The sequence below is a fragment of the Orcinus orca genome, chromosome 9, assembly GCF_937001465.1.
Source record: "Orcinus orca chromosome 9, mOrcOrc1.1, whole genome shotgun sequence".
In the NCBI taxonomy this organism is placed as follows: domain Eukaryota; kingdom Metazoa; phylum Chordata; class Mammalia; order Artiodactyla; family Delphinidae; genus Orcinus; species Orcinus orca.
Genome location: NC_064567.1, coordinates 69,216,779 through 69,239,797, shown reverse-complemented (window position 1 = coordinate 69,239,797; position 23,019 = coordinate 69,216,779). Strand labels below are relative to the sequence as shown.

General features: G+C 35.3%; 1 protein-coding gene across 1 annotated transcript; it reads left to right on the top strand.

Moving 5' to 3' along the window:
• The first annotated feature begins 477 nt into the window (after positions 1–477).
• AGR3 (anterior gradient 3, protein disulphide isomerase family member) lies at positions 478–15,840 on the top strand. The gene is made up of 8 exons (XM_049714606.1): positions 478–862; positions 3,209–3,344; positions 7,349–7,412; positions 13,348–13,400; positions 13,941–14,017; positions 14,261–14,324; positions 14,770–14,853; positions 15,608–15,840. Exons 2-8 carry the CDS (start codon positions 3,236–3,238, stop codon positions 15,655–15,657), a joined length of 501 nt encoding a protein of 166 aa, XP_049570563.1. The 5' UTR covers positions 478–862; positions 3,209–3,235; the 3' UTR covers positions 15,658–15,840.
• The last annotated feature ends 7,179 nt before the right edge of the window (positions 15,841–23,019 follow it).

Below are 23,019 nucleotides of genomic sequence, written 5' to 3'. Positions count from 1 at the left end.
TGTGTGTGTGTGTCTTTGGGGTTGGAGTGATCAGAGAAAGGTGATGCTGGTGAAGGGGAAGAGAATTTTACTTTTTATTTTGACACAATTCCACACTTTAAAAATGTTTTACCATGATCATGGATTAATTATACAATTTAAAAAATCTAACTATTAGATAAATATAATCTCTAATGGCCTGTTTTCCTATTTTTTGGCATGGTAAGGTAAGGGGTTTTACAGAGAGACTATAAAGAATCATCAAATTATAAAAATGTTAACTTTTAAAACAGCATTTTTATTTCTCTCTTTTCCTTTTTCTCTCTCTCACGAAAAAAAAAAGGGTGGGGGACCTGCTCTCTTTAGCTGTTAATTATACTCCTGTAAAGAGAGTAAACCTGAGGAATTTCTATTTGTTTTATATCTAATCTGCAAGCCTCACTGACCTTTCATCAAGAACAATGGTGCACACACAGTTCCTACATTTATACCCGTTCCTTCCCCACTCTTGCCACCATTTCTTTTTTTTTTTTCTGGGTGTTGAACTCCAGCCAAACATTAAATTACCTTGGGAAGCAAAAGGTAGACGAGAAAAAAGCACAAAGGTGGTATTTGGCCTCATTCTATGAGGACACTCAATCTTAATTTAGGGAAAGAAAAAGGACACTTTTTTTTTTAGTGTGAGAGCATGAGAACTGGAAAGAAGCACGGATTTTTCAGACAAGGCTGTTTTTTAAGTACGCAGGTGGACTGTGCTCTTGTTTCAATGCAGGTGGGGCTGTAGATCAGGTGTGTGTGTGCCTGTGTGTGTCTATAAATCCACACCCATTTTTAACCAGAAATATCCAGAATACACTTCCAGCAAGAGCACTGACAAGTTCAGGTAAGCAAGCAAAATTTCCAGATTACTTAATCAGTGGTCAAGCTCAGTTATACTTAAAGGATCAAACTATCGCTGTACAAAAGTGAGGTCTTCAGTAAAGCAGAGGGCAAGTTCAATGAAATGATATTTTTCTTCTTTTAATGAACTAGATTTCCTTTGTTGCCTTCATACTTTTATTCTTTATGTGTATTTATTAATGATATTATAATAAACTAACATTCACCAAAAGTGATCCTTTAAAAATTATGCTGCAAGTAACAGTTGTTCCTCCCTGTTATTTTTTTATTGAAGTATAGTTGATTTACAATGCTGTGTTAATTTCAGCTGTACAGCAAAGTGATGCAGTTATACATATATATACATTTTTTTTTAATATTCTTTAGGGGCCCTCTTCCCCAGGAAAGAGCACAAAGGAATGGAGTGAGAGTTTGGGGTTAGCAGATGCAAACTAGTATATATAGAATGGATAAGCAACAAGATCTTACTATATAGCACAGGGCACTATATTCAATATGCTGTGATAAACCATAATGGAAAAGAATATTAAAAAAGAATGTAAAATCTCACTCCCAGTTTTCTTTTATAGAGAATTTTTACATAATATTTAAGTAAATGACTTACATTAAATTACTTTTGAAAAGTGAAATACTGTGTCAGAAAATGCTAACTACCTGTGTTTTTAACACCTAATTGTAGACGTGTGGTTATTTGCCTGCGGAGGGCAATGTGAGCTGCTCCAGGGCCATGACCGTGTCATATTCATCCGTGTCCCCCAAGGAGCTTTACCCACGCATCTGATACTATAGGATCATAACTAACTCATGTTCTGTTTACCAGGGAAATTACTGTTCATCCAAAGATAATAATATATAAATTGATTGGCTTTGTCATAGAATATATTTACTATCTATTTTACAATTTATCAATGTCAAACAAAAAAACATTTTGATTTTTAAGTAGAACAATCTGACAATAATACATAGCAACTTGAAATTTGAAAAAATTCAGTTCCTATTCGTTCTAAATTTGGCAGCTTTAAAATAAGAAGATGGTGAAGTTATCACTTCTCTCTTTTGCTGTAGATTCTACCTACTAATCTCTGTCTCTCTCATAAAGAACTTTTCCTAATGCTTCCTCCAGATTAGCTTTTTCTTAACTCTTTACTTCCAGAGATCCCTCGGAGAATCTTAAGGCAATTAGGGGCTCTCTTCCCCAGAAAAGAGAACAAAGGCACATAAAATGTTACAGACAATTCAGGGATTTTTGAGACTCCAGGAGCTCAATCATAGACCTTCTAGAAGCTCACCGGACCCAAGTTAAGACCCTACCCTAGATGGTTGCTTCAATTTTTCCACTGCAACTTTCACTCTGACAGAGTCTACCCTCCCCACGTTGGACTTTGTGTTCCAGAGTCAGCTGTCTTTATCCCCTACTGAAATCTACCCTTTCTTTGTTTCAGTCTTTATGGTACAAGATGACGCCCATAAGGTAAAAGATGGCATGCTGAAATGTTTCACAGTATTAATAAGTTATAGGAACTTAAACTGCGATCCTTATCAGCACCATGGTTATTGTTTAACAGGGTTTCTCAATACAAAATAATTTAAAAGTGGGTCCCTTGCAGATTAGGAACGAAAATAATTTAAATAGGACCAAACTAACCATTTTCAATCCAGGAGAGGGATGTACTGCTGGCTAGATAAAGATACTAAAATGAGAGGAATGAATTTTAAATAGGGCAGGGTTGTAAATTTAAGGGCAAAAGGCTGAGTAAATGATGGAAGGATAAAAAAGATAAGCAACTGTAGAGGAACTGAAGAACAAGAACCTCCATATTCTGATTTTCCTCAGTTCTAATTTAAGCAGTATTTGTTCATGCCTAATCTTACTGTCTTGGCAGAGTTAAAATGTCATCTTAACCTATCAGATCAAGAAGAATCAAAGGGCAAAGAATATTTATGCATGACAAACGTCACCTTTCCATTGCACTTAGCAGTTGCAAGGCCTTTAATCAATATCACCTTATTTGAGTTTTAATGCAGTTCCGTGAGCACTAGAATACCATCAGAAGTAGGCTTTGGGTGCCCTGGTCCAGTGCTCTTTCAACTTCATTGTACTGCTCCCAGGATGCCAGGAATGTGGCTTTTCATCAAGTGGACATCTATTGAGTTGACTGTATTTTTACAATAATTTACAAATAAAATGTGAAAGTTCTAGGTGGTTGTACCATGTCAATTCACACAAGCAGAGCAATCTGGCAGCACAGGTTTGGTCTCTTTTAACAAATGTCTTAATGACAGCCTGAGGTAACCTACCAGATTCTGACAATTATTTTTTACCATCCAGCTGCTTCTGAGGGATTCTTAAGAAGATATGATGTTACACTCAGCTTTGGTCGTCTGTCTCTTACTCATCACGGTTTCTTCTAACCTTGCCATGGCAATCAAAAAGGGAAAAAGACCTCCTCAGACACTCTCAAGAGGTACTGGAATCTCATTTTATTTTCTGGACTCAGTCATTTGGATTGTTTTAAAATTCATCATCTCTTGCCTGTAGTCTAGTTATAAAGCCAACTCAATTAACTGAAATTTTTTGTTGTGTATCACTTTAAAATAGGAGAAAAAAAAAACAACAGAAAGGATCAGTTAATTTTAAAGAGTGAGCCACATGAAATGAAAAACAACAATTTGCTGCATCTTCTATAGAAATAGTGGAGAACTGGTTTCATTGCCTATAACTTTGGTAACCAGAGTCCTGCAAAATGCTATTGATTGATACGTTATATTGATATCCTAAATGCAATCAGGATTCCCTCAAAATCTGTTCCAGTGCCCTGTCCTCTCTTTATTCAGGCAAGAAAATAATTTGGAATGATTTTACACTGGGGTCCCCAGAAAATTATACTTTATCTCCACCCTCCAAGAATTTTGGTTAACCAAGTGTTGGCTATGCAGACTCCAGAAAACAGCTGCAGTATTTTTAGAGGACATAATCTAGATTTTCATTGGCCACATTGAAAACATTTCTATTTTGTACCAACTGTTTTACTTTGGCCTGAGAAACAATTATATCTTCATCTGCAAAGAAATAATTCATAAAGAAAATTCTCAGAATTGATTCCTACATTTCCAGCTACCAGAAATGGAAAGAAAATCATTTGTCTCCAAATAGCTAATCCTAAATTAGTAACACAAACCAAAAAACACTTGACTGGTACTTGGAATGGTAATGTGACTGGAGCAAACAAATGGAGATCAACTATAGCATAATTTCAAATTTTAAAATATTGACTTTCTCTCCAAGTTAATTCATTCCTTAACAGATGAGATGTATTGGGTACCAGCCAATTGCCTGTCAGTGTTCAGCCAGTGTTCAGTTTAAAATCACAGAAACTATAAGTCTAAAAAACTTGGTAAGTTTTGCAAAATAAATAAAAGAGGGAAATATTTTCCTAAGTGTAATTTATCATGTACCTCCATATATACATACAGCAGTTATAAAACAATGAACTCAGTAGCCTTAAAGTGCCAAAGATCAAAGTCACTGCCCTTAAAGACCCTCGAGGGCTGAGTTAAGCAGCATGCTGTAACTATAATTAAGGTACCAATATTCTGTGTATTCACTTCCAAATGTCCATTAAAACTGGTGAATTTTATGAAAAATATACTCAATACGTACAAGAAATTTTAAACAACGTGATGAGTCTGTTATTTCAGTTAAACTATGTCAATAGGGGAGATGACTGATAGCAGCTGGGAACTCCATTATTCAGAAATGGTTTGCATTTGGTTAAGCCTTTATCTTCTACTGGCACATAGAAAACAACTGAGAATGAGGAATTAAGGTACGGGTGAAAGGGAAATTTGTTTACAGTGTACCAAGTAGCATATGGAGCCTCTTAGAGGGCAGAGCAGCCCCAGTTAAACAGACACAGTGTTAGGGAGAAAAGGGAGTATTAATTGGAAAAAGGTAAGAAATGGTTCAATAAAAAAGTGAACCCCAAATCTTAACTTCCTTTTAAACCAAAACTGCTGTGCATCCAGCACCTGGTCCAGTGCCTGGCATACAGTAAGTACTCAATAAATACATACTGGAGAATGAATAAAATCTCAGAAGATAAGTAAGCATAGCCAGTAATGGATTAGGAATTAGGAATCATGATAATGAACAGAGAACAATAAGACTGTATTGTCTTACCTGCATACACCCAGTGCTAAGTGGAGCAAGGCATATAGCAGATGTTCCTTCAATATTTGTGGAACTAAGTTAAACAGGAGCAGAGAACAGTAATTCTTCCCACTGCTGACATTCTGGCATTGAATGATATTTGCAACAGAATAGGGAAATTAAGTAGGAACACAGTCTCACTGGCTGTTTCCAAAATAACTTTTATCTAATGCAAAACGTGGCATAAACTTACTACATGTGTTTGAGCAAAGTTGTAAAGAAAGTCTTTCAGGGTTATTACAGATAGGAAGTATTCCTGCTAAGGTTGGGGTACTAAGCTAATGTAAGATGTATTCCAATGTTAGGATTCTAAGGTCAGGCAAAAACAAACCAACAACACTTCTGGTAAGAGTGTAAAATAATGCACTCACTGGGAAAAACCGTCAGAAAGTTAAAGTTATAGTTACCATTTGATCCAGCAATTCCACTTCTAAGGATTATACCCAAGAAAAATGAAAACATATGTTCACACTGAAGTTTGCACTCAAATGTTCATAGCAGTATTATTCATAAAATCCAAAAACTAGAAACAACCTAAATGTCCATCAACTTATAAATGGATAAACAAAATGTGGTATATCCATAAAATGGAATAATATTTAGCCCAAGAATGAAGTTCTAATACATGCCACAACATGGATGAACCTTAAAAACATTGTATTAAGTGAAAGCATCCAGTCATAAGATACATCGCATCTTATATGATTCCACTTATATGAAATGTCTGGAATAAGATAATCTATAGAGACAAAGTAGATTAGCCATTTCTTAGGGTTGTAGGAGATGAAAGAATTGCGTGGTGTTAACTAAAGGGTACAGGGTTTCTTTCTGAAGTGATGAAAATCTTCCAAAATTGATTGTGGTGATGACTGCACACTATGTAAATATACTAAAAGAATGTATATACTTTCAATGGATGAACTGTATTGGCATATGAATTATATTTGAATAAAGTTGTTATTAAAAAACAAACAAACCAAAACCCAGCAGGCAGAAATCATGGGATCATATTTATCCTGCTTCATATTTCTGCTTCATAAGTCCTGGACATCTTTAAGCCATGGTATCAAAACCAGGAACTCCAGTCTGACAACATATGAGACTTATGAAAAAATCTGGGTCCAAAATAGCCTGAAACTATTTCTATTTTCAAATTAATTCAACCTTTTTCATCCATAGACTGAGACATTTCCTGAAAATACTTTGAAATATTTCTGGATGTTTTGTGCATTCTTCTCTTCAATGGTCTTATTCTTCAATCTCTAATACACATTCCCAACTACTCACATCATTTCTTTAAAGGCTAGTGGGGGGATTTCCCTAGTGGCGCAGTGGTTAAGAATCCGCCTGCCAATGCAGGAGACATGGGTTTGATCCCTGGTCCGGGAGGATCCCACATGCTGCAGAGCAACTAAGCCCGTGAGCCACAACTACTGAGCCTGTGCGCCACAACTACTGAAGCCCGTGCGCCTGGAGCCTGTGCTCCGCAACAGGACAGGCCACCATAAGGAGAACCCTGGACACCGCAACGAAGAGTAGCCCCCACTCGCCACAACTACAGAAAACCCATGTGCAGCAACGAAGACCCGATGCAGCCTAAATAAATAAATAAATAAATAAAATTGATTCTTTAAAAAAAAAAGCTAGTGGGTTCTCTCTCTACTCGTTGTGTTCTGTTTCCCTCTCCTCCACTCTTTTGGATGCTTCCAAAACAAGGGTTTTATTGAGTCTCTCAACCATGAAATTCCCATGCCAGAATTGTTTTCCCTGTTAAAACTCAAAGCAAAATTTGAAATTCCTTTTTTTCAATGATGTGTTATGACTTCGAAGGAGTCAACATCTCTTGACACTCAAGATTCAAGGACGTTGTTCAGTATAGCCCAAAGTATTCCCGACAGATTTACAAAGTATGCAAAGATTAACTGTTATTTCCTCCTGTACGTTCTGAAAGTGAGAGCTCTTGCATGGTCCAGAGATGTCCTTTCAATCACCACTAATCATAATAGCATCTACTGAACACTTCCTGGGTTCAAGGCCATGGGCCTTAAGATTTAAAACATAGTCACAAAACCTCAGTAATATCACCTGAAAGGACACAACCTCTTTGTATCTAGTTATAATTATATATCCTCCATACCTTATGTCAGACAACTGCTTGGTAGCTTAAATATCTGTAGATAGATACCTGCTTATCACACCCCCAATTCAGAACTCTTTGGTAGTCCTGAGTTAACACATTGATTTCTCTCTTCTGTTTAGGATGGGGAGATGACATCACTTGGATGCAGACTTATGAGGAAGGTCTCTTTCATATTCAAAAAAGGTAAAACACCTCTCAGTTAACTTTGACAGATGATACAGATACCTCCTCACAGGAGAGCCAAACACTAGCATGTTAGCTTTTCAGAGGATACAATAAGAATTTGCTCTGATATTGTATGCTGTTTGGACTAAGAGTTGCTATTAGAATTTTTTTATAAACAACAGCTCTAGACACTTCTGTATTAATTTCTTAATTATCCAAGCAAGATTTTTATCTGAGGAATAATTGACTTAACATTATATTAGTTTCAGATATACAACTTAATGATTGGATATTTGTATATATGCAAAATGATTACCACAATAAGTCTAGTTAACATCCACCAAGCAAACTTTGAATATAAATTGTATAAACAAAACAGCATCACTCACTGGGCACTATACAAGCTTAAACAGGAACCTGACTTATAGCAGCACTTCTCAAGGCTGTCTGATCATCAGAACAACTCAGAGAGCTTTTTTAAAAATCCATATTCAGGGTCAACTGCTTACTGAGTATCCACTTCTATGTGCCAGGCACTCAGTGACCAAGAGTGACGTGATTTACTAAAGATCTACTAAATCTTTGGGGATGGAGCTGAGAAACTTGTACTTTTAAAAGCACCCCAAGAATTTATCAAATATCTAAAGAATGTTCAATTCAACTCTTTGAAGAAAAAGAAAAGATTCCAAATAAGAATTGGCTAAAACACTCTCAACACCAGACAAATATTACAAAAAAAAAAAAAAAGTCTACAGAATAATCTTATTTCCAAATAGAAATGTAAAAAACAAACAACATATTAGCAAAGAGCAGACAGCAGAACACTAAAGAATATACCCTGATAAAGTGAGATTCAGTCTGGGAAAGCCAAAAGATTCAAGATTAAGAACTCTATTAATTAAAATAATTTAATATTTATAAGGACACAAATCATACAAGTATCTCCTATCTCCACAAATGCTAAAAAAAAGCATTTAATACAATGCCAAATCCATATTTGAAGTTAAAAAACTTATCCATCCCAGCAAAAAAGTCAACATCATGCTTACTGAGGAAAAACAATTAAAGTATCCCACTGATGGATTCTTTAATCACCACAATTACTAACATTGTTCTGGAGATACTAACCAATGCAATTAGATGAGAAAAACTTACAAAGGAGAGAGTGAAAGAATCCTCATTTGCAGCTGATGACTGTGTTTGTGAAAACCTTGAGAATCAGCCCAAAGTATCAGAACTACGAAGATTCAGTTAAATTAGATGAGACTAAATTAATACCTAGAAATCGACAGCATTATATATATATATATATATATATATATAATCAAAATAGTTAAAGGAAGTTATAAAATACCTTATATAAAATAGCAATAAAAAAAGATGAAATATCCCAGGATAAACTTGACAGAAAATGTACAAAATCTGTATGAACTAAATGTACTAGTGAGGAAAGAAATTACAAACCTATGTGAAGGGATATCATGTTCTTGGAGAGGAAGATTCAATATCGTAAAAATGTCAATCCTCTCTATAGCTAAAAAATTTGTTAAGACAATCACAATATATTAGTACAAGTTTTTAAGTGATTTTAAAATTGAAATGGAAACACAGACAGACTTAAATAGTTAGGAACATTCTGAGAAGAAATCAGTGGGGACTAGCCCTTAATCAATATGAAACATTTTAATAACACAGTATGTTACTGGTAAATGAATTGAATAGAATGGAGAGAACAGAAAACTGGATACTACAGAAATTGTTTACATGATTAAGTGGCATTTTGAATCAGGAGTAGGAGAGATAGAGTATGTAAAATAATTGTTAGAATTTGATAGCCATTTGTGAAAAATAAAAAAATTTGTATCTATACCTCACATTTTACATCAAAATAAATTATAAAGATTAATTATAAGGATGAAACCATTAAGGTACTAGAAGACACTATTACAAAACTGTTATTCCTTTAAATTCTTGGAGTAGGGTACAATTAGGGTGAGGCATGAGGGATGTCTAGGACGCAAAAACAAAGCACTTCATTTTTGTGCCCTAGATGCTACCCTTGTCTCACCCTAGTCCTCCTTTAGAGTTGAGTATGGCCAAAGGAAAAAAAAAAGAAGAAAGAAAAATCCTAAAATAAATGACTAATATTTTTGATTATGCAAATTTCTGCAAACCAGAAATTTATCATAAGCAAACGAAAAAGGCAAAAAATACAAAACTAACAGAAAACTATAACTCATATTACAAGAGTAAATTTCTCTAATATACAAAGTACTCATATAAATTAATAAGAAAAAGGTCAAGGCAATGACCTTGAAAAAATGAACATAAGATAGGAAAGATAGTACACAGAATAAAAAAATTAGTAACCTAAACATATGAGTAAGATTATTTTTTACAGCTTTATTGAGATATAATTTACATAAACATTGTGCAGATTTAAGGTGTAGAATGTGATGATTTGATGTATGTATATATTGCACAATGATGACCACAATAAGGTTAATTATCACCTCACATAGTTAACGTGTGTGTGTGTGTGTGTGTTGAGAACTTTTAAGATGTATTTTCTTATCAGCTTTCAAGTATACCATACAGTATTGTTAACTCTGGTCATCACTACATTCCCAGGACTCACTCATCTTATAACTGGAAGTGTGTACCCTTTGAGCACCTTTACCCATTTTCCCCACCTCCCAATCCCCCACCCCAAGAAACCACCAATCTACTCTCTGTTTCTATGAGTTTGGTTTTTACTTTTTTTTTTAAATTCCAGATTCTACATATAAGTGAGATCATATAGTATTTGTCTCTGACTTATTTTACTTAACATAATATGCTCAAGGTTCATTCACGTTGTCACAAATGTACTGAGAGTCACTTAGGTTGCTTCCATGTCCTGGCTATTGTAAATAATGCTGCAATGAACATGGGGATGCAGATATCCCTTTGAGATAGTGAAATAGTGATTTCATTTTCTTTGGGTATATACCCAGAAGTAGAATTGCTGGATCATATGGTGACTATTTTTTATAAGAAAGTAAAACTACATTAACTTCCCTCTTTCACCTACTGGATAAAAGAATTAAAACCTCAATAACCAGTTTTAGTGAGAGTAAATACTTAGTTCTCACATTATCAGAGAGAATATAAATTGGTACAGCTTCTAAGGAAAGTATATACAGTGCATCAAAATTATAAATGCACATACTCTGACGCAGAAACTCCGCTTCTGGAAATTTATTTACAAATATACCCACCCATGCGCAAAATTATATGTAAGTAACATCACGTTCACCAAAGCATCTTTTTAAATGTCTGAAAACAATCTAAACATAAAAGATTGAAAAGAATTTAAATATCTATTTTGAGGAGACTAATAAAGATGATCCATATAATGGAATATTATACAAAAGCACAAGGGAATAACATCCAAGATATACGATTATGCTAAAAAAGCCAAATGCAAATACATGTGTATAGCGTGCTAGTATTTGTATTTTTAAAAAAGAAAGGATAAATATATATACATATGGACATGCATATGAACATACACAATTCATAATCATATACATTTACATAAGTATATACACAAGCATATGCATATGCACATGTGTATTTTGTTATATGACCTGAAAAACTCTGGAAGCAAACTTAGAAAATGGTAACACTGCTTACTTCTTGAAGGCAGGATGGGAGAAAGAATTTTTACTTTTTTAACTTTTGAATTTTAAACCATCTGAATTTGTAACTTATTTTCAATGAAAAACATGTAGAATTTTAAAAGATAATTCACCAAATGATGCTGATAAGCAGCTAGGCTTGGAAGGCTCTGGTTTTAGAGCATCTCAGAAGTACAGCTCCCCAAAATTTTTACTCTTTCTCTCACTCGAGTTTCTCATAATCTGATGTGCTAGTTCATAAGATTTTTTTTTCACAATTTAAAATGCTTTTTTTTTTATTCTTTTTAAAATTCTTTTCCTATTTAGGTTATTACAGAATATTGAGCCGAGTTCCCTGTGCTATACAGCAGGTCCTTGTTGGTTATCTATAGTAGTGTGTACATGTCAATCCCAAACTCCCAGTCTATCTCTCCCCCTCCCCTTCGCCCCTGGTAACCATAAGACTAGGGACCACCTGTTTTACTGATAATTTGGTCTGTGAGCTAAGGATGATTTTTACATTAAAAGAATGTTTTTAATCAAAAGAAGAATAATATCTTGTGAAACATGGAAGTTACTTGAAATTCAAATTCCAGTGTTATAAATTAAGTTTTACTATAACACGGCCACTCTCACCTTGTTGCATATTGTCCATGGCTGCTTTCGTGCAATAACAGCAGAGGTGAGCGGTTGTGAACAAGACCACATGGGCTGCAAAACCTCAAATAACTTACCATCTGCCTCTTTGCTTTAAAAGTTTCTGAGCCCTTTTTCAGGTGTTCCTAATTCAGTGTCTGCCAGAAACAGAAGCTTTTCCTAAAACGGATTACTGTCTTGGTTTGACTGTCTGAACAACCCATTCAAAGCTGAACTATTAAGACTGAGTATTCTGTGGTCTTGATACATTTTTCCTTGGACTCCAGTTGGCCAGAAATCTGATGGAGAAATTAGTTTTCCAAGAGTTACATCAATGTCTTTCCTTACACAGAGCTATCCTTATTTCCAGCTGCTGTGCTGGGAAGAAAGGGTAGCAGTTCAGGAAATCAGAATGACTCATGCCCCTGAATTGCTCTCCATCGCAGGACACCTCTATCTACCTAAGTGCAATCAGAGAAAAAGTTATCTAGTAAAAGAATTACTACTTGGTGCTTAGGAGGTCTAAGTTCTCTATGTGTCTCTAAAGAAATGTCAATGAATATTCTTAGGCTCAGTTTTCTACTAATTAAAAAGAGGTAATAATATTTCATTCATTGGATATCTAATCTGCTCTTTCACCAGTAAATGTGAAGTTGTTGGCAAATGTTAGCTTTCTATGTTATAAATTTTAAGAGATAAGTTGTAGGATTTATTCTTACCTAAAATTAACTTATATTCTAAGTTTGAGGATTAAATGAAATTATTTACACTTCAAAGTGTGTTATTTAACACTTTTGAGACTAAAGTTTGAAAAAACAGGATTATTCAGTAACAAGTATTTCATATGATTACATCTGTTGTTTTTAAAAAGATTTATGCTTGATACATATACACTCGTCTATCTCTTTTTGTACCTAGCATCCTTGCAAAATTAAAGAAACATTTTTAAAAACATCTTATATACCCGAATCATAATTATTTTGTCCTTCACTGTAGTTAACATTCTAATTTTTCTCGTATTCTAAACAGCAGGGTAGTCAATGAGCTACCACCAAAACTTTTCTTCAGAGAGTTAAAATCAAAATGACACTGAAAAATATATAGGAAAGGAACTCTCCCTGAGACTGTTGGTAATTGTAAGTTGTGACAAGAATAAAAGGTTGTGAAAATGGTCAAATATTAATAGACTTTTTGAAAAACAAACAAAAAACCTAAGTAAAAACTTCGACAATTCCAAAATTTTATACCAGATGTTCATTGGAAATGAATACTACCTTGCTCATAATATCCTTTCATCTATGGAGACAGAATTGACTTTTATTTTTCTAACTGTACTACAGTATACATAAGAACGACCTGGTAAGCTTGTTAAGCTAAGGATTCCTGGACCTCACCCCCCCAGATGCTGACTGAGTGGGCCCAAGAGGGAGCCTGAGAATTTACATTTCTAATGAGCTACATTTCTGGTGACGCTGATGCTTCAGTGCTGAGGCCATGTTATGACTAAGAGGACTACACACTACAGCGCTGTGATTTGTCAGGCTGAGATGTTTACTTTACGTCTCATAGAAAGTATGAGAATCTTAAATCTAATTTCACTGTACATTTTAACTCAGATTAATCACTTGGCTCAATTCCACACTCTCTCTGTTTAGTAACAAGCCACTGATGGTTATTCATCACTTGGAGGACTGTCAATACTGCCAAGGTAATTTTTGCTCCTGAGATCTTATTGTATCTCCAATATGAAGTAGGAAAGTGACCTGGTTACAAATTGTTAAGAAGGCACTCAGGAAACTCTATTCCAAAAAAAAAAAAAAAAGGACAACTGCTAGAGTACCACCATTTTACTAAGGTGCTTAAAGACTACAATGATTGTTAGTAATCTATTGAATATATTCATATTACATGTCCTTTAGAATTTTATATCCTTCTTCCTCCCCTGTTCCCCCCCCAAAAAGGTAGGAAAAATGGCTGAAAGAAGATGCTATTTTAACCAATGAGTCAATGAATTACATGACATTGTAAAACTGGTGATTTCATCAATGTGATTCTCTCTTGATGTCTTCTTGGATAGACTCTGTCCCTCATTGATTTCCAGTTAGAGACGAAGTGGCAATGGGCCAATGAACTATTTACATCCAAGTTACAGATGCAAACAAATGCAAAATACTAGCTTAATTTTGCTACATTATATTGAAGGCGTCTTGATCCTTGAAACTAATTGACATTATGTTTTCTCCCACAGCACTAAAAAAAGTGTTTGCCCAAAATAAAGAAATACAAGAAATGGCTCAGAATAATTTCATCATGCTGAATCTCATGGTACCTGACCTCTACAATGTTTTCTTAATATCTCAATTCAGTGGAAAAGCTGAATCTCTTTTTTTGTCTTTTTTTGAAGACAAAAAGAGCTATGAAGTATTAGTGGATATAGAATGTTATATAGAATTGTAAGAGGCCAAAATATATAACTTACTGAAAGGCTTGTTTACATAAAATATTTTTAAATCAACTGTTAAAAACAATCCAATCCAATAACATTCTTTTTTTTCATCTTTTTGCTAGCATGAAACCACTGATAAGAATTTATCACCTGATGGACAATATGTGCCTAGAATCATGTTTGTGGGTAATTGTATAATCTCTTTCCATCAGATTTAGAAAATCAGTAGCCTTCTTGCTTTTATTTACTTTTAAATGCTAGTTCAAGTACTATTCCTTTTAAAGGGAAGTCATTAGTAACCCAGTCATTAACAGTTCTTGTTAGGTCAACAATCAAACTCATTATATCTATAACTTGTAACTTATAAATATTAAATTTTAATGTTTTAAATTAACTGATGCTATGAAATCAATATCCCAATGTAGTTTCAGTATTGTTCTCTAAACTATTATATGTTGACAGAGACCTGTGACACACTAAAATGAGAATTCAGATTAACTCACAATAAATTCACATGTATGAAAACTGATTTTGCTTATAAATTTGCTTAACGTTTGTTTTAGAGTAAGAGGCAAGAATGATTTTCAGAATATTTTAAATAATATGTAAGGTACTTATTTTTTCTTGGCAGATCCTTCTTTAACAGTCAGAGCTGATATAACTGGAAGATACTCAAACAGATTATATACATATGAACCTCAGGATTTACCGCTATGTAAGTATTCACAAATTATCTTGAACAGTGATACTAGCAACACTTGACTGTTAGAAGGGTCAGTGATACCCTACATGGGTGCTTCCCCACAAACAGTGCTACCCACACATCACAGTCCCTGGGGCTGGTAGTGGAGATAGTGGTTAATATGCAAACTCTTAGCTCCCATCAAGATCAGAATTTCTGGGGCACCTCAGAATCTCTTTCTTCAACAGGGATCTCTAATAGTTCTTATGATCACTAAATGTTAACACCACCAAAAAGAATAGAGTACACATGAAAATTAAACCTTAAGAAAGCCAGTCCATTCTTCTGGTATGAAAGATTATATGTGATTTCCTCAAAGTGATCATAATTAAATCTTTTCTCTTCCTTTAATGCCTATAAGCAAGGAAATACAGTCTGACTTGGGACTTTCATTTTTGCAATATTCACTATCAACTATGTTTAACAAGAGAGCTATGCCTGTTATATCCAGCAATACTGCTACAAAATAATCAGTTAACAAAATAGATACTCCCTCAAAATCCCTTTGATAAAATTTTTTAACATTAAGTTAATTAACCAGCTCTGAATGGTCTAATCCTTAAATTTACATGTACACTTTTAGCATAATATTCTTTAAGGTTGCAGATAAATCCCCAAATCTTTATAGCTGTTAATTTTAATGGGCCAATTTTAGATTTAGGGGTTAATTAAAAAATTTGGTACTCTCATTTACTAATAGAATAATATATATTTACTTCTATTACAGTGATAGAAAACATGAAGAAAGCATTAAAACTTATTCAATCCGAGTTATAATGTATTACCTCTAAGAGGTCAAATGTCACGAAGAAAAACTTCTGGCTAATTGACTAATACTAATGGGCAGGTAAATGAATTTTGTAACATTACCATTTAGACTTTTAATGTGTTTGCATATTCTTAGGAAGGTAAAATGATATTTCAATAAATATCAAAACCAGAGCATGACAATATTGTGGTTTGATTTCTGCCTGCATCAGTAGCAAAGAAAGCTTGCTGATAGTTATAGTGGAGACAGGAAGACCTAAATAAGAGGTGTCTACACTGCTTGTTTCTATTTCCTCATCTATCATCCATTCCACCAAGTAAGCTAATCTTAATTCTGATCCCTCTATTATATCGAACCTGCAAGTTTAGGTCATAAATGATCTGCATGTTGCCAAAGCAAATGGATGCATCTCTAGCCACTTATTATTTAACTTTTAGCAGCATAACTTTTAGAGTTAACCATTTATTTCTTTTTTTTTACTTTAAAACAGACACTTAAAAAGTAATTACAATAAATTTAAAATATATTTTAAAACTTTAAATATGTTTTGCTTGATTACTGGGTGGATATTTAACACTTTTAATCATTTTAAGAAGAATGTAACTGCTTCCAGAATATTAAAGAATACCTCCAGTTAACTAGCAGAAGAGGAATCTATCCATTCTGAAATTATTAAACATTCAACCACCAACTCAATTCTTCAGGGGAAGCTTTTGTAGGATCACATTCATGTCTTCTATTCCTTTAAATAACACACACACAAAAATCCTAATTTTTTATGAAAAAATTTCCCTAATCATTTGGAGTAATTCTAATTACTAATGGAAACCCCATAATCAGCTGGGAATAATTCTCAGAAATGAGAGAATATTTCAGATGGGAAAATGTTTCCTAATCCATAGGATTTGATTACATTTAAATAACTTGATGTTTTGAAATATAAAGGTACACATTTATATGAGACAGATATACAACACCTATGATACTGATGTCTGATTAATTCCAGTGTTTCATGAGTCAGAGAAAGAAAGGTTTCTTCCAAGTTTTATCTGATCATTATTCAGTTCATTTTAAGCAGACTTTCTGCAACTGATCTATTTGGATATAAACAGTTTACAAGACCATCAACACTAGATATCCATGTATTCCCACTGCAAAAGAATATTAAATATCCTATTTTTTAATTTTAGATCAAAGTTTGAATTTTTTTTTTTTTTTTTCCGGTACGCGGGCCTCTCACTGTTGTGGCCTCTCCTGTTGCGGAGCACAGGCTCCGGACTCACAGGCTCAGGAGCCATGGCTCACGGGCCCAGCCGCCCCACGGCATGTGGGATCCTCCCAGACTGGGGCACGAACCCGTGTCCCCTGCATCAGCAGGCGGACTCTCAACCACTGTGCCACCAGGGAAGCCCTGGAGTTAATTTTTTAATGCATTCTAAGAGACCAAAGTGTACTGGCATACTCTAATAATATAATGTATGAAGACTAATATAACTGATTTCATTGTTGCATAAACAGTGCAGAAGCAGAAAATGTCCATGGTCATTGCAGTGAACTAAGAAGGAACCAGTTGACAATTAGGTTGCTGATTTAAGAACTAATAAAATAGAATATTCACTTGTTTTTCTTCAATTAGTGTAAAAATGTTACTAAATTGATTATTCTTTACCATGAAAATATATGTGCCTTTATATTTTTATCATATGTATTTAAATTACATATAATTCAATTATGCATATAATTATACATACACTAACATTTACTATACATCTAGTTTATATGTATATAATTTGAAAATAAGTTATGTTAATCAGGGTAGTCTTGTAACCAATTTAGTTTCCTTCTCTACTCTACTTTAACAATTAAATTCTATATCTTAGTTGATATTTCTATCTAATTTCTTCACTTTATAAAATTAGTGGCTTAGATTCCATCACTTCTGTAGTTACCCTTAGCTTTGAAATGCAGGACTAGGCATAGAACCCATATGTGTATATATAACTTTACTTCTATTACTTTTAGCCTTGTAACCTCCAAAAAAGTATTTATTCTTTCTCTAACACATCCAATATTAAGAATGAAATTACTTACACCAGCTACCTGAAACAGTATGCACAATTCTGTGTGTATAGGCCTTTTCACAGAGGAGTTTGGGGAACTTTCAATTGCATTTCAAAGAGATAAAACAGTTTAAAAAGTTACATATTCAATGCAGAAAGCTATAAGACACTGATGACAGAAATTAAAGATGATACAAACAGATGGAGAGATATACCATGTTCTTGGATTGGAAGAATCAACATCAATGAAAACGACTATACTACCCAAAGCAATCTACAGATTCAATGAAACCCCTATCAAACTACCAGTAGCATTTTTCACAGAACTAGAACAAAAATTTCACAATTTGTATGGAAACACAAAAGACCCCGAATAGCCAAAGAAATGTTGAGAAAGAAAAATGGAGCTGGAGGAATCAGGCTACCTGACTTCAGACTATACTACAAAGCTACAGTAATCAAGACAATATGGTACTGGCAGAAATACAGATCAATGGAACAGGATAGAAAGCCCAGAGATAAACCCACACACCTATGGTATAAGGGAGGCAAGAATATACAATGGAGAAAAGACAGCCTTTTCAATAAATGGTCCTGAGAAAACTGGACAGCTACATGTAAAAGAATGAAATTAGAACACTGCCTAACACCATACACAAAAATAAACCCAAAATGGATTAAAGACCTGAATGTAAGGCCGGACACCATAAAGCTCTTAGAGGAAAACATAGGCAGAACACTCTATGACATCAATCACAGCAAGATCCTTTTTGACCCACCTCCTAGAGGAATGGAAATAAAAACAAAAATAAACAAATGGGACCGAATGAAACTTAAAAGCCTTTGCACAGCAAAGTAAACCACAAACAAGACCAAAAGACAACCCTGAGAATGGAAGAAAATATTCTCAAACAAAGCAACTGACAAAGGATTAATCTCCAAAATATACAGGCAGCTCAGGAAGCTCAATATCAAAAAAATAAACAGGGCTTCCCTGGTGGCGCAGTGGTTGAGAGTCCGCCTGCTGATGCAGGGGACACGGGTTCGTGCCCTGGTCCGGGAGGATCCCACATGTTGCGGAGCGGCTGGGCCCGTGAGCCATGGCCGCTGAGCCTGTGCATCCAGAGCCTGTGCTTCGCAACGGGAGAGGCCACAACAGTGAGAGGCCCGCGTACAGCAAAGGGAAAAAAATAAAAATAAAATAAAATAAAATAAACAACCCAATCCAAAAATGGTCAGAAGATCTAAACAGACATTTCTCCAGAGAAGATATACAGACTGCCAACAAACACATAAAAGGATGTTCCACATCATTAATCATTAGAGAAATACAAATCAAAACTACAATGAGGTATCACCTCACACCGGTCAGAATGGCCATCATCAAAAAATCTACAAACAATAAATGCTGGAGAGGGTGTGGAGAAAAGGGAACCCTCTTGCACTGCTGGTGGGAATGTAAATTGATACAGCCACTATGGAGAACAATATGGAGGTTCCTAAAAAATCTAAAAATAGAACTACCGTATGACCCAGCAACCCCACTACTGGGCATATACCCTGAGAAAAACACAATTCAAAAAGAGTCATGTACCACAATGTTCATTGCAGCACTATTTACAATAGCCAGGACATGGAAGCAACCTAAGTGTCCATTGACAGATGAAAGGATAAAGAAGATGTGGCACATATATATAATGTAATATTATTCAGCCATAAAAAGAAATGAAATTGAGTTATTTGTAGTGAGGTGGATAGACCTACAGTCTGTCATACAGAGTGAAGTAAGTCAGAAAGAGAAAAACAAATACCATATGTTAACACATATATATGCAATCTAAAAAAAAAAAGAGGTCATGAAGAACCTAGGGGCAGGACAGGAATAAAGATGCAGACGTAGAGAATGGACTTGAGGACACGGGGAGGGGGAAGGGGAAGCTGGGATGAAGTGAGAGAGTGGCATGGACATATATACACTACCAAATGTAAAATAGATAGCTAGTGGGAAGCAGCCGCATAGCACAGGGAGATCAGCTCAGTGCTTTGTGATCCCCTAGAGGGGTGGGATAGGGAGGGTGGGAGGGAGGCAGACACAAGAGGGAAGAGATATGGGGATATATGTTTATGTATACCTGATTCACTTTGTTATACAGCAGAAACTAACACACCACTGTAAAGCAATTATACTCCAATAAAGATGTTAAAAAAAAAATATGAGACAGAAAATGCAATTAGAGGAAATTTGCTCTGGGCATAGAAATATTTGCAACTTAAATTTAGGCATAATGGAATCACATGCTAGAAAAAGATCAGGAGATCACAAGCCAGGAAATTCTGTGATGCAGCCAAACGAAAGGACGCTTTGCTCGAGTTCTGTGGGTTGTAAATGGTGTGTCGAGAGCATCCCCTGGCATTCTAGATATTCACCAGAAAAGAGTGTTCTGTGATTCTGTGCAGTCACATAGAGCTGGGCGGGGCGGGGTTGGAGAGTGTGGTTATGCGGTTCTGGGAAAATAGTGTAGGAGTTGGCTGGAAGAGGTTTTAAATAGACATTTTATGAGAAGGGAGAGTGAAAAGTCTATTCATATTATATTTTTAAATCAGCAATAAAAGAAATTAATCATAAAAAAGAGTTACATATTGAAAAAGACATTAGAATAGGATTGTCAGTAAAGAACATCCAGTTGAATTTAAATTAGAGATTAGCGACCATTTTTTTTTTAGTATAAGTACATCCTATGCAATATCTGGAACACAGTTATGCAAAAAATGTATTTGCTGTTTATGTGAAATTCACTTTTAACTGGGTGACCTGTGCTTTCATTTGCTAACAATGGCCACCCCAGTTTAGAATCACTGCACTAGATGCCCCTCCTTCTCCTCTTTCCCCTTATTTTTGCCTAAAATAGCAACATTTGTTTTGTTGGGAGTTTTTTTGCAACATTTCTTTATATTTCAAATCAATCTCTCAGTTTCTGAGTTCCAGAAAATAACCTCAATTATTTTATAGCATTTAATGTCTCCTAATTTAACTTCTACTCTATGCCAGACACTGTGTTTGATATTATACATCCAAAGATAAATTAGATAAAAATAAGGCTGTTTTGTTCCCGAGAGGAGTTCATAATTTAGTGGTAAGAGAGATCACTGAGGAGAAACAATTCCTTAAGAAATAATGTAATAGGACGATGTGGAAGCAGAGGAGAGATGGCCCGACTCCTAGTGGGGCTTCACACAGGATGCAGCACCCATGCGCCTTGAATAAGAATGTATTCCACCATTACGGAAATCCACATGATGAGACAGAGAATAAAGCACATTATAGGGGCTACAGAAATTCTCATTCACTGGTTTAACTCTGAAATACAAAAGTATACAAGGTTTTCTTAGTAACGCCTTTGTGAGAATTTTAGATTAGGCTTAAGATACTGTGTCAAGCTTCAGACAAACTTCTTTAACATATAGGATTACATACTATAGAGACTGATAGAGATGTGCATGACAGTCCTCAGTAGCACTCCTTAGAACACAACCGTACTTAACGTGACGCATAATACATAATCCGTGTATCCACGGACATCTTTACTGTGTAGAGAAAGATAAGCTTTTTTTCTGTTTTTAAAAATCGTTTCTTATGCAATGTCTGTTTTTTAGCAAAGTGAAAAGCCCTTGGGATTTAAAAATCAGTCTCTCTCTCGCTCTCTCTCTCTCTCTCTCTCTCACACACACACACACACACATACACCGCCCCCTCACAAAATAAGCTGTGACTGCTGTGCGGGGATGCAGGATTGCGGCAAGCACCCACAGGAGGATGCCATTAAGTGTGTACCTCCCCCGATGTTGGCAGTGATAAACTTTATGAATACCAGTTTACGGACATCTTTTCTTCAAAGAAGAAATGAGTCCACTGCCCACAGCTTTGAAATCAGGCTACTGGATTTTTGCTGAGTATTGACTACTGCAACTTCCTGAAGTATATTATAGTGCAAGGATAGGATGCTGTTACAAGTTAAATTATGTTCCCCCAGAATTCATAGGTTGAAGTCCTAAATCCCCCAGTAATTCAGAATGTGACCTCATTTGGAAATAGAGTCACTGGAGATATCATTCATTAAGTTAAGATGAGGTCAGACTGGAATAGGGTGGGCCCCTAATCCAACATGACTGGCATCTTTATAAAAAGGGGAAATTTGAACACAGAGATATGCACAAAGACAGAATATACTGTGAAGATGAAGACAGAGATCTGGAGATGCTACAGAAGCCAAGGAATGCCACAAGTTACCAGCAAACCACAAGAAGCCAGATGAGAGGCGTGAACAGACTGTCCTTCACAGCAATCAGAAGGAACCAGTCTTGCCAACACTTGGATCTCAGACTTCCAGCCTCCACAACTGTGAAACAATAAATTTCTGTTGTTTAAGCTAGCCTGTGTGTGGTACTTTGTTAGACAGCCCTAGAAAACCAATCCAGCTGCTTTCCCCTCTCCCATCCCCAGTTTGCATGATTCCCATGGTAGGTAAGGAAACACCAAAACTTCTCATCACACACTTAAAAAGAAGGCCTGCTAGAACTGAAGAATCATTTTTCACAGTAAGTTTGTCTGGTTCTAGTCTACCCTCCAAACAAATTTCTGCCAAATTAGATGTTATTTTAGTACTCAGAGCTGTATATAATCAGTTAAGTTAGGTTTATGAAATATCAACATCTAACACTGTGGTTTTAATGCAGAAACAAAAGTCATACCTAGGGAAAGAGTTATTATATTTGGTATTTTTCGTTATTATTAAAGCAAACATACTGAACTCTTTCTACGTTCCAGGCACAGAGCTGAGGTCCTTGCAGAGATTATCTTATTAATAGCTCACCACAAATGTGAAATACCGTGACCCTCATTTTACTTATGATTAGCTGGGGCCTGAAAATGTGCAATAACCTGATAAAAAGAGAAAAAAGAAGAAAAAAAATCACACAGCTAATTAGCAGAGCCAGTGCTCAAACCCAGCAAGTTTGGCTCCAGGGTCAACATGTTTCACCACCATATAATTCTGCTTTGGATTTGTATGTTGTAAAAAAAAATATATGATTTAATTAAAACTGACAGTGTGCAATAACTGAAAACATGTAGAGTATGTCCTTTATAAAGGAAGGGCAGTTCGCATTGATTCCAATTAACATTTTATAGAAAGATTGTACACGGTCCTGCCATTCTTGGCTTTGAGCCTCCACCCCCAACAGACCGAAGGACAAGCCTCTACCAGCTTTTGATGACTCTGCAACTGATTCTCAACATGAGCATCCAGGGAA

Coding starts and splice junctions, on each gene's coding strand:
- AGR3 (XM_049714606.1), top strand. CDS start 3,236: ATGATGTTACACTCAGCTTTGGTCGTCTGTCTCTTACTCATCACGGTT. Junction 7,413..13,347: donor CTCTTTCATATTCAAAAAAG/GTAAAACACCTC, acceptor CTCTCTGTTTAG/TAACAAGCCACTGATGGTTA. Junction 14,854..15,607: donor ACCTCAGGATTTACCGCTAT/GTAAGTATTCAC, acceptor CTTCTATTACAG/TGATAGAAAACATGAAGAAA.